Source organism: Saimiri boliviensis, chromosome 2 (genome assembly GCF_048565385.1).
Source record: "Saimiri boliviensis isolate mSaiBol1 chromosome 2, mSaiBol1.pri, whole genome shotgun sequence".
In the NCBI taxonomy this organism is placed as follows: Eukaryota; Metazoa; Chordata; class Mammalia; order Primates; family Cebidae; genus Saimiri; species Saimiri boliviensis.
In genome coordinates this window covers 162290150-162303342 of record NC_133450.1, presented here as the reverse complement: position 1 = coordinate 162303342, position 13193 = coordinate 162290150, and the positions used below count along the sequence as shown (strand labels likewise).

Sequence of the window (13193 nt, the reverse complement as noted above, 5' to 3'; positions counted from 1 at the left end):
TTCTAAAGGAATTGGAAGTTGAGGCCTAAATAAAATTAATGGTGTAGACATGCATAGGAATTGTTATTGAAGTGTCTAGAAAGGGAAGAGGGATAACCAATGCCAGGAACTCCATTGAGGTATTTGCCTTTTTAAATCATGAGCAGGCTGGGTGTGGTGGCTCACGCCTGTGATCCCAACACTTTGGGAGGCCGAGGCAGGTGGATCACCAAGTCAGGAGATTGAGACCATCCTGGCCAACATGGTGAAACCCCATCTCTACTAAAAATACAAAAATTAGCTGGGTGTGGTGGCGGGCACCTGTAATTCCAGCTACTTGGGAGGCCGACGCAGGAGTATTGCTTGAAGCCGGGAGGCAGAGGTTGCAGTGAGCTAAGATCACACAACTGATCTCCAGCCTGGTGACAGAGTGAGACTTCACCTCAAAAAAAAAAAAAAAAAAAAAGGAAAAATCATGAGCAAATTGAATATATTAGTAAAATAATACTAAAGTAGCCTACCGTGCTAAACTTAAGAATTTGGGTGATTTGTTTTGAATTTTCTGACATTGATGTTTGTATGTTGGTCAGACATCTTCATCAGTTACTTTATCTCAGATTTCACCTGGGTCCTGGGATGATATTATACTTCAACAGAACTTTTATACACAGCATATTCTGGGTGAAATTTCTCGCTTAAGTAGTAAAAAATAATTGCTATAGTACAGCACAAAGTACTTTCCAAACCCTTGAGAAAACACTCAGTAAACATTTTATAGTTACATAAAAGATATTTCAAAATATATAATTGAGATATATTGTCTGTACAGAGTCTTTGTAATTTTCTACCTTATAATTTGGCACAGTAAAAATATTAGTGTTACGGGATCTTTGGGGTGTTGCTTTCCTGGCCGGAAACCTCTGTGGCCAGTGGCACCTTTGCCCACGTTTTGCTCAGACCCCTTGGGCTTGTTCTGCCCACTTGGCTTGGCAGGCTGGGCTCAGCTCATGCTACGGGTCTGGATCCCATGCCTCCAAGGGAGACTGCGAGTCAGCCATGGAATGGCAAGGGATGTGTGAGCGAGTGTGGCTTCTGGCCACTGTGCACAGTCAGACATGTTGGCTGCTGCTACTGGGTGGGTGGTTCCAGGTGCCAGTGTGGGTGCTGATTCTCCATGAGGCAGTGGCCGGACCAGGTATATCACAGGCAGCTGCCCTGGTTGGCACTTGGGAATGCAGTGGCACCTGGAAACTTGGAGACAACAGGAACCATAGGGCCCCAAAGAGTCAGTCACAGCCCCAGCTTGCATAGCTCCCACGCCTGGGCTCCTTGAATGGCCACAGCTCTTCTCTCCTCTTCACCCGCAGTGTTGCAAGCAAGGGGCATGTTTCAGCCCTGTTTGTGTCACAGCTCTTTTAGCCTCACCATTCAGCTGGCCCCGAGTGCTTGTCGTGCAACCAAGGAGAAGGAGGTGTGCAGACAAGTGGAGGGTAAGCGCGGTGAAGAGGAGTGTTACTGAGCAGTAGAACAGCTCAGAGGAGACGTGTAGTGGACGGCTTCCCTCCGTCCCAGGGTGTCCTGATGAGTGTTCAGCTCCTGGCACAGAGGGCAGCTCCTCCCTGTTAAGCGGGTCCTCCCAACAAGTGCTCAGTTCTCATCAGAGAGGGCAGCTCCTCTTTGCAGCTGGTCATCCCAGCACGTGTTTAGCTAATAGCAGAGGGGAGCTCCTTTTTGCAGCCGGTTGTCCCGTCATCTGCTTTGCTCTGGCAGAGCCTAGAACTTTTATGGGCCCCAGAAGGGAGGAAGTGCATGCCAGTTCGTCCATTGGCAGCCATAGGTGGGCCCAAAAAAGGCATCACTAGTTCCCACTCTGATCTACAGGGCTGACAGCCCAGCACCCAGACTTCAGGCCGTCTCTGGCCTGAAGGTGGGGCCTCACTGGACACATCCCCTTCTGCCCAAGAGCCTGTCCGCCTCCTGCCGCCAGTCATGGCACCCAGGCTGCTCATGGCAAGGGGCATCTTCCGGTCCTGAGCTGCCCTCAGCTCCCTGCTTGGCTTCCCCTCCACCCTTGTCAGTGCTTAAAGTCTAGAGGGGGCTGAGGCAGCAAGGGGCTGGCTTGTCTATGCTGCTCCAGTGTGCGCACACTTGGTCAGGCTGTGACGGCACCTGGGCTCAGTCTCAACCCTGCTGTGAGATCAGAGCCCGGAGCAGTGGCGGCAGAAGCGGCTGCAGAAGCGGCAGTGGTGGTGGTGGGACCCTTATCCCCTGGGTCCCCGAAGCAGCCCACCTGCAGCTGGTGTGATGGCAGTGGCTGTTCTCCATGGCCTGTCGCTGCTGCTGTTAGCGCTTCACAATTAGAGAAGTTCATGACTCTTAGCCTCAGTGACTCCTCCTCGTTTTCTTTCCATATTTTATCTTCCTTCCTTCCCTCTCTCCCTTCCTAATACCTATGTGACTATAAAGCTTTCTATAAATCAATAAAATAAGAGTAATGATAAGATCTTGCAAGACTGTTTGAAAACACCATATGTAAGATATATAAAACATTTAGTCTAGTGCATAGAGCTCAAGGAGCAGTTATTTGTTTATTCCATTCTAAAGTATAATGCTTCTTAAATCAAATTTTAAGGCTATCAGGTTGTTTTGCGAGTTATATTTAAGAAGCAATACCACAAACAATGTTTTTAAGAGTGTATTTTGTTTTGAAGATCTATCCTGACCACAGATGTCAAGAGGTAACCCTGTTAAAATTTCATGTGACAGATTCAGTGTCCCCAAAGGCCCTGGTTTATATAGAACCTCTGCTATGGAAACTACCCCAGATGGTATCTGTGCCATGCTCTGCCCTCCTAAGCAAGGATGATGTGTCATCTTTGGGACCTCCCTCCCTGTTGTCATGTGCTGGTATAGTTGTGCTATTGACTTAGGCAGGTGTCTTTCACTTCCCGTGTCCCAGTGAAAATGAAGCTAGTTATAACAAACCTATCATCCACAACAGAAACCTATCATGCCCCATGTCTGCCACAGTGGCAGTCGGGTGTGCTGGGGCTGGAACAGAATGTAAAGCCCAGTGGTAACTCATTCCCCACCCTTCAGACCAGGCGTTACCCTTAGAACCACCCCTCACTCTTCTGCTATGTGCTGCATTTAACCCCGGACCCCAAGGGCGCTGTTCCTGAGCTTCCCTTCGGAGCTCTTCTCCTGTCACTTACAGAGAAAGAAAAATCAGAGATGACTGCAGCTGACCTTCTCTAACTTCTACAGGCACTTTGTATGGAGGCAGCAGGTTCCAAAAGACAGGGCTACCTGCATGTTCCTGTTGAACATTCTCTCATTCTCTCCCTGTCCCATTTATCACGAATATTAACCTTCCCCTTTAAAAATGTTCAGTATGTAGTTATGACAAATAGCCTTTTAAAACGAAAACTCTCTATTTAAGGAAATGTGAATCAGTTAAAAAGAAACAAAGCCAATTAGTTACATGCTGTTAGTTTTGTTACCCATGCCACATACTTTCTTGATGTCCACAGAAGCAGCTTACTAATTGGAATTAAATTAGACAAATGGCACCCACATTTTGTTTCTTCACTTTTGTAGCATGTGATCCTTTCTGTGAATCTGTTTTAAGTGATTCTCACTTGGCCAGTCATATGCCTTAACCCTGAGTTGTCTACATAACTTTAAGAATTTCTCATAAATTCCATTAGTCTACGTAGATTACTAGTGGACTTCAGTGGCTCTCCCTCATTAATGTCTAGCACTACTTTAATGTAGTGTGCTAAAGGGAGGGTTTTGTCCTCAGTACAGCAGTTTGTTAAGGATGGACAAAAGCAGTTTGCTGGTCTTGGTTGGTTCCCTTCCTAACATTTAATAGCCGTAAGTGATCTTGTCACCTTATCTTCAGAGTGACTAGCAACTTGAAACATGATACGGCATCCAAATATTATAATCATTAGGTTCAAAGATACTGTGCATTGGTTAGACTTGAAGAAACAATCTAACTTCTTAAAAGCAAAAATCACTGTGTGTTTTGTGGCTCCTCCTGAGCTGTGTAACAAATAATAATCCACTAAATTCCAGGAGCAACTGTCTGTGTTGTGAATGCATCCTTGGAATGTACAGTCTTTGAAAACAGCAAGCGAGGCTCGCAGACACGTTCTAGAATATCAGCTTTACCTCTGCTCTGACGCATATGCATGCGTAGCTTCTCTACTTTCCATTTAGAAAATAGACTTTCTGGGTTGAACGGTAATTTGACCTCTGCAGTGCCTGGTATTAGTTTAATAAAAGATCATACTCTTCACTTGTCAAAACCAACTTGAGCACACATGCATTTTGCAAAGTATAGCATTGGCAGCTTCAGGTAGATGACAGTGGTGGTTAGCTACAGCAGTAATGGATGTCTCTCTAAATAATCGTGACTGGAAAGTTCTAATGCCTTTTTCCCCATCTTTATATACTTGATACTTCTTTTTTTTTTTTCATAGACTGTAACACTGATGGTTGTATCTCCTGGCATTAAAAATGGAGATTTTCATTATTCAGATATTAGTCTGGCCCATATGGTGACTTTTTAGTAGACACCCCTGTTTCATGCTTTAGTTGGATTCTCTTCCCGTTCTTCACATCTTCAGAGCATGCCTTAAATTTTGGACCATATCCATGACAAAGTAAGACAGACAATTCATCCCATTCCTTCTGTTAAGCTGAGATACGGAGAAGGAGAAGTGAGTGATGTGTATTGTTACATCCCTCTGAGAATAAAGATTTTGACTTGCCTCAAGCATTTGTTGGGGTTAAGTTTAGTCTTCTCTCTACCTCATGTCTTTCCTTTGGCTGGCTGCCTAGCATTGACTGTCTGTCTGAGAATCTGACCAGCAAAAATGATTATATATGCACCACCCATGCTTAGTGAAAGGATTTTACTGTATGATCTTGAGTCTTTGTATCATAGGATGATGACATATATCCTTTTCGTAGTTAGGATCTTGTGGGCAAATATAGAAAAATTAACACTGGGTCACGTAGGAAAGTCATGATTTTCTTGTCAGTGAGACCAATATCCCATATATATATATATAATGTCTTTTATATATATATAAAAGACATTGGTGTCACTGAGAAGAGAGACCAATTTTATATATAAATATAAATTATAAATGTCTGTGTGTGTATGTGTGTGTGTTTGTGTTACAAAAGCTCTATGTACAAGCCCCTGAAATTACTTGTATTTAACTGTAGGATAATCAATTTTTTCTAATTTTTCACAGAATATAAATTTAAGGTTTCTTTCTAGATTTTTTTTTCTTCAGAATATCAAGTCATTACAGTGGTAAGGTTTAGAAAAATAGTTCCAGATTCTAAAACAGATTCTAACTGATTATTTTAATAAATTTTCCACAGTATAATAGGTTACTTTTATTACTTGACTTGGTCTCCAGAAACAATATCCTACAGTAGCATCCAGTGGTCATTTCTTTGGCTTTTTTAGTTTTGTTTTTTGTTTTTTGTTTTTTGGGTTTTTTTTGAGGCAGAGTTTCACTCTTGTCACCCAGGCTGGAGTGCAGTGGCATGATTTCAGCTCGCTGCAGCCTCTGCCTTCTGGGTGGCATATTTTTATACTTGTCATTATTACACAGAAACTTCTCTGAGTGTGACGATGGCTCATACCCGCAATTCCAGCACTTCGTAAGGCTGAGGTGGGAGGATCCGTGAGCCCTGGAGTTCAAGACATGCTGGATAATGTAGGGTGACCCCCCCACCCCACTCTACAAACAATAAAAACATTACCTAGGCATGGTGGTGTATGCTTGTGGTCCTACCTACTTTGGATGCTGAGGTGGGAAGACAGATTGAGCCTGGGATGTTGAGGCTGCAGTTGGCTTTGATAGTGTCACTGCGCTGAAGCCTGGGTGACAGAGCAACACTCTGTCTCAAAAAACAAAGAACTTCAATGTCGGATCAGAAAATGAAAATAAATGAGAAACACACCTGGAAAATATTGAAATGGTACTCATATCTGTTGTCCAAGTATATGGAAATTTTGTTTCTCTGCATTCCATTTAGAAATAAGATTTCTGTGTTTAATACTGATTAGACTTGTTTAATGTCCTCAGCCACCATTTATTTCCAGATGAGCTTTCTAACCTAGGTCCTTACATAGCAATAGGACAGCGAAAGCACTTACCCAGGTATCCACTGCTACTTGCAGATTGTCGGAATTGCCAACTTTTCTTCATTCTTTGGGATATAATAGGATGGTATTCCTTAAAAAAATTCAAATGCAGGGAAAAGGGCATCCTATTTCTAATTTTCTTTAATTTCGAATAGTAAACACTCATTTTATGCAACAGCCCTTCACTGTATTCACACATTCTTGCAAGAAGTTTCAGAGCAGAATGTAAATGGGAAGCTGGGCTCTTACAGTGGATTTTCCTGCAGGGTTGATAATATTTAGTCTATAGACAAGAAAGGAAGATACCTGAAAATGATACTGTTGTACCATTTAATACAGCAGTGTATTTTGTTTTTCCAGGGAAATTCCTTAGGCATTTTAATTGTGTAATTATACTGTCTCCATTGAATACTGACAAGCAAGTAGTTATTACCAATTTGCATTGTTTGAAACAGCAGAAAGATAAATATAATAACTTACATTTTTTATTTGTTTCCAGAAAAGTGACATCAGTGTACAGTGTTTTGTAATCTCACTGTTAGTCAATTTTAAAATATTTTGATGCCAGGTATGGTGGCTCATGCCTGTAGTACCAGCAGTTTGGGAAGCCGAGGCGGACAGATCATGAGGTCAAGAGATAGGGACCACTTGACCAACATGGTGAAACCCCGTCTCTGCTAAAAATATAAAAATTAACTGGGTGCGGTGGCGTGCGCTTGTAGTCCCAGCCACTCAGGAGACTGAGGTGGGAGAATCACTTGAACCTGGGAGGTGGAAGTTGCAGTGAGCTGAGATTGTGCTGCTACATTCCGGCCTGGCAGCAGAGTGAGACTCCATCTCAACAATAACAGAAAAGTTTGAGTGCTTCCCACAGCTCCCAGTAATCATCTAGTCCCTATTGCTACACAGAGATGCTGCAGGTTATGATATCTAGTGGGATTGTTAGAGCCTGTTTTGCTTTCCTAATATTTTTTAACATAAGCAAGTTCCTGTATTCCCACCAGTTCCAGGATCACCAATAAGTTGAATTTGCTGATGAGGAAATTCATTCTCTAGGACCAGCATTGAAAATAATATGCCTTTCCTAAACTTCCCTGTTTTGGAAATAATATATAAAGCTAGAAAACCTTGAAACTGGAAGCAGTTTTTATAAATTAATTTATTTCCTATGTCATAGTTTTGGAATTCCTATAAATTAATGTATTTCATGTGTCACACCAAGAAATGGTAAAGTTAGATGTTTTTTTTTTTTCCTCCAAGATTATTGATTGTGAGTCAGAACACACCATCAACCCAATGGGGACGCCATGCGAGAAATGTGAAATCAACACAGAGAAAATAGTGATGATAAGCCAAGAAGAACGAACTTTGTTATGACTTTCTTCTTTTTTAGAATCTAAGAATTGTTTTCAAAATCAGTTTTAGCTATGGTTATTTAAAACTACTTTCAGTGACATGTAACTAGAACACAGTAGAAGAAAAGAGAAAATCTGTAACAAGGATTAAATTTTTTTTTTAAAAAAAGGAGCAGTAAAATGTTTGGGTACTGTAAAACATTTTCAACCAAAACATAATTGTAAAAACCAAGGAAGTATAAAAGATGGAAAGCAGTCAGAAAATAATTAGAATACCTCCTCCTGAACACCATTATTAGTGTTTTCGTTTCCTCTGTCCAATCTTTGTGAGTGTGTGCATTTTTTATTACCTGCTATCCATTACGTATCACTTTATATTATGCTTTTGTGGCTTATTACTGACTCAGGCATTTCTCATGTGATAGAATACAGACTTTATAAATACAGCAGTTAACTACTTTTATGATGTTCTATCTTCATGCCATAGTTTATGTCACTCTAACAAAAACCCCATACTGTTTAATGTTTCGACTACTTACACTTATGCTAAACCAATGCTATGATATGATGAATACATTTGTGCATATTCATTTACATTTTATATCTTTCTTGTATGATAGATATCTAGATCTTGAAATCCAAGATGAAAAATAAATACGTTTTTAAGGGGAGAAGAAGAATGTCAGGAACATTTAGAGGAGATGGAGGATGTTAAACAAGCTTCCAATGTCTATCCTTCTAGCCTTAATAATCTTTGAGTCTGTATCTTTCTTTTAAAAAATTCGTTGCTTTGCTATGACTTTAGAGGCTTCCTGACTCATCTTCTTTTATGCAAATTGTGGAGCTAAGTTTCAAGCAAGACAGCTCACAGTATCTGGGTTAGAGAGTCACTTTACCATATTCTCCTATTTCTGTTTCTTGCCAAACTTTCTAATTCAGGGCTATATTTCTTGTCTCTTTAAAATTTCCTAGAATTTCTCTTAAATGTCACTAATTTTAATAGCTCAGCAGTGGCAGTGCTGCTTTCTGGCAGTGGCCAGATAGTGGCATGAAAGCAAGCGCTAAAATTTTACTCACTTTGATTGATGAGCTCATTTTGTTACAGAGGACAAATTGGATTTTTTTTATACTGGTAATAAAAATTAATGTGTGATGTTGCTTTTCGGATGTTATTGGATCTCTACCTTAATACAGATTTCAGCAATAAAAGCACTAACAGATAACTTGACCAGAAAGTTACCTCCTTCCCCTTTAAACTACCCTCAAAAGTAAAATGTGCTTTTCTAATTTTTTAATTCCATAGTACGTTTTAAAAATGTATGTCCGGATGGCAGTGTGTTTGATGGTGGTGGGGAGAGCAGTGGCAGTAGGATAATAGTCTGTATTTCAGTTTTCGATTTAACTATGGTGTTGATTTTTTTTTTCCAGCACCTCCAAGGTTTACACGAACACCCGTTGATCAGACAGGGGTCTCTGGCGGAGTTGCCTCTTTCATCTGCCAAGCTACGGGAGACCCAAGACCTAAAATTGTCTGGAACAAAAAAGGAAAGAAAGTCAGCAATCAGAGATTTGAGGTATTAGGTCCATTGTTCTGTTTCTCTGAGGGAAGAATGTATCTGCTCTATCTTTGGTTTGTATGTTATTTGCTTGCTTTATTCTGACATAAGGTGTCACTGAAATATGGCATTCCTTAAATTGCAAATGATGGAAGACGTCATTCTAAATGGCTTTTTAAAAAAGGAAATTGGGGAGTTCAAGGACTGATTTTCTGTTTCTTCTTGTGCAAGGGCTCAGTGGTATTCCTAGGATCCGTCTGTCAGTTTCATACATGGAGCTCTACATCCTTATAGGACCACGTCTATTGGAGCATGAAAGCTTGTCTCCTCCAGAAACCTCTCAGTCCATTGGCTCCAATTAAGTTACTTGTTCATCCCTGAGCCAATTTGTGTGGATAGGTGGACAGTGTAGCCTTCTTAATTTAAGCCAGTCGGAATCTACCTCTGTACTGGGAATGAAGACAGTTCCATCCAATTCCATGGCTTAGAATGAAAGAGCAGTGTTTCTCCAAAGGAAATTTAAATCCCCATTACCAAGAAGAATGGGAATGGATGCTGAGCAGCAAATGAAGTTGTCCACTGCCCCTCACACCTGTGTTTTACAAGTAGTCTGAAATAGAATGAAAAATTTGTTCCAGTGTTTTACAGTACTGCATTACTCTGAAAGAAGCAAACCCAAACAGGTTGATATTGCAGAGAAGCCTATTGATGAAGTTGATTTTCTTTATTCAGGAGAGCTCAGTGCACTGAAGGTGGTGAAATATAAATCAGAGATTCTTTTTTTGAGTGTTTGTGAGAAGGCTTATGGTTTAGAAATTCGCTCATGCTGGAAGAGAAATATAGGCAATGAGCTGTACAGAAAGCTGCACAGAGAGGCACGCAGTAGCATGCCCATCATTTAAGACACGAACAGGATAGCTGTAATTTTAGGAGCTACCGATACCCCCAAACTGCCTGAAATCGTGAAACATACATCCCTTTTACCTGAGTTTCTAGTCTCCTTTGTAATCTAATTTGCAGTTCGGCAGATTAAAGGCAATTTCTAAGTTAAAAGAAATACAGCAACTACAAAATTCAGAAAAAATTTATTTTATTTTCACAGGAACTCGCAGGATGATCAGGGGTTCAAACGTGTAGAAAACCTAATTAATTACAGTGACGAAATTGGAAATCTGGATTGTAGTTTACAAGTGAGAAGTTTAAAATCATGTCTGAAAAATCACTTGATTATTGAAATATAATTTATTTAAATATAAAAATATCATAAATATTTAGAAAATGTTTCCTATGTCATGTAGAGAATGATGTATGCATGCATCTTTGCTGCACATTTAAAAAATTTTTAAACACAGTTAATTTTTTTGTTAAAGAAAAGTTTGATATCCTGCTTGCTAATGACAGTGGCTTCTGACAAAGTCATGTAACAAAAGTTTACTACTAAATATTTCAGAATTATGTACTGATTTCTCCTCAGTACATAATTCCCGGCAAGAGTCATAGAAACACCTCTGGGGCAAATGAATTATTTTTTACACAAAGCAGCTTTATCAAACTGTATCAAGTTCTGGGTTGGAAGTCTTCACTGTCTTTAACAGTGCATGTAGATATTTGGTTTCACTAGTCTATACGGCCCATGAGAGCAGTAGATGGTGACTGTTTTTGCCCCATCTTCTGTCCCCAGTGCTAAATGGGGTGTCTGGTCCATGGCAGGCATGAAATCAATACTGGTTATTTTCAGACTGGAAATTATATCACTGGCTTGTAATGTGTGGTAAATTGTATGTTGTAACGGGGTACGTTTGAATCTAGGAAATGGTTCACAAACCTAAACATACAAGGACATTTATTTATAAATTAATCAACATTTAAATGGTTTTGTAGTTGCTTAAACTTTTCCCTATACTAAATCATGAAATGTTCAGAAATAACTTTTTTAAACTTACGAAATGCTTAACAAAGCATCTAATATGAAGCTATGAAACTTTTCTTTCCTAAGGTGCATAGTAGATTTATTTTAAAATGTATGCTTAATAGAGTCAAAAATAAATTGTGGTGCATTGGGAAATGAGCCGTTTTGGATATTTTTTGTGAATTTGGACAAAAATGGAATGCACAAAGATTGAAGTGGATGTATTTGGAAAATAGTAATGTCCTTTCTCTCTATGCTAACATATACACAAAATCGGGAATTAAGCATCCCATAAATATATTTATAAGGCAATCTCAGTTTATTCATAATTTAGGCACATGGGAATATTCACAGTGAAATACAAGCAAAAAAAGGCACAACTCAGTGAACAGCTGAAGGAATGCAGCACAGTTACAGAAAAGATAGCTAGTGGACTCCACAGTATTGTATCTTGTTTGTTAGTATCATAGTCATCATCTTTTTTCAAGTGGTACTTGAATTAGCTAACAAGTATCTAGGATTATCAGTGTCACTAAACTGTTCCACAGAAGAGTTCCTAATGATGGTGAATTCAGACTTAGTGTTTAGGACATTAATTTTCTGCCTGGTGAAGCAAGCCTCCATTTTACAGCAAGAATGCTCTACAAATGCAGAAAATGCTAAACTAGAACAAATACTGGAATGATTTATGGCAAAATTAATGCATGCCATCAGGCTTTTGGGTTGTGAAAGCTGTCTCAGCTGCGTTAAATACTCGATTTATGCAGTTTCTCTTTATGGTTTGCCCACCTGTACTGTTCAGGATGAGAGTTTAAACCAGCAGAGCTATCTGTGGTAGTGTGCATTAATTCTTCGCCTTATAGTCTCATTATTGAATGAATCCACATTTGTATATGTTCTGTCAGAGAAAGAATAATTTGAGAAGTTTAGCCATCGTAACTTCAAGCCTCTTGCAAAATTAATAGAATCAAATTGGCCTAGATGCACTTAATGAAATATTTTAGTGAGTAAACCCTGTGAGTTTTTAGTAGGAACTAGAAATCTCCATGTTTTGCGTATGTAGTTGCATGTCTTTCTCCTTGTTTAGTAAAAGATTCATTAAATTAGACCAGATATTTTTTCACCACTATATCAAAATTCAGATTCAGTATGATTCCTAGTTTATTCTGAGCCTAATGGCTGGTCCAGCACTGCATTCAGAGGTTTAGCTGAGAGGTAGACAATTGTAACAACACCTGTGACAGCTATTGTTTCCTCTAATAGGTAATAGAGTTTGACGATGGGTCTGGATCAGTTCTCAGAATACAACCCTTACGGACTCCGAGGGATGAGGCCATTTATGAATGTGTGGCTTCAAATAATGTGGGAGAAATAAGTGTATCCACCAGACTCACCGTTTTAAGGGGTAAGTACTCAAGTGAAGGTTGTTGTTTGTGTCATTGTTGCAATTCTGTTATCTCTTTAGTAGCATCATTGAAAACATTAGCATTGTGATGATGCTTAAGTGGGAAATTCAGTTAAATAAAATATTTATAAGAGTTGAACTTTAATTAGACAATGGATACCTTCTCTAGTTATGGGTCTTGATGGAACTAGAGTTCAGGGGGAAATCAGAGGTAAAAAAGCCAAGAAAAGCTTTGATTTCAAATGCCAGAAACTGTTTTGATTTGGGCAGAGCATTTAGAAAGGAAACAGGATATGGTACTCTTTTGTATGTTGGCATTACTTGTGCATGGATTTTTGATAACACGTTCAGCAGCTACGTTTTTACAAACAACCACAGCTGACATTGATATTTGCAAAATTAGCCTAAAGATGAGCTTTCCTTAAGCAATTGGTCAGAACCAAGTAAAAGAAACACATCTGTCTTACGTAAAAAAGTAGGTTTTTTGTGTGTCTGTTATCTTTCTTGAACGAACATATATTGATGTAAATGACTGGGCTGACAAATCCCTTTCTTACTTTCCAACAATGTTTCTTACACAATTCGACAAAGCTTGGGGTGAGTTGCCAAATCTCCAGTACAGTCTGTTCACTTTGTAGACTTCCTTTGCAATGGGAGTGCTGGAGAGTAAAGGCTAGTGATGAAGACCGTGTTGTATGTCTCTAATTCAGGCTTCTGTGTAGAAATACGAACATTCCCAATTAGGCACCTTCCTGTTGACATTTCCAGATGAGCTCTTCTGTGCCTTTATCTCTTTATATCCCTCACACAA

General features: G+C 39.6%; 1 protein-coding gene across 41 annotated transcripts in view; it reads left to right on the top strand.

The window, feature by feature from the left end:
• The window catches only part of PTPRD (protein tyrosine phosphatase receptor type D), a 2307989-nt gene that overhangs the window by 1965653 nt on the left and 329143 nt on the right, over nt 1-13193 (top strand). For all 41 annotated transcript variants that reach the window (XM_074394799.1, XM_074394802.1, XM_074394800.1 and 38 more), the window contains 2 exons: nt 8941-9086; nt 12241-12382. In XM_074394799.1, coding sequence (XP_074250900.1) covers nt 8941-9086; nt 12241-12382 — 288 coding nt within the window. The remainder of the gene's footprint in view (nt 1-8940; nt 9087-12240; nt 12383-13193) is intronic.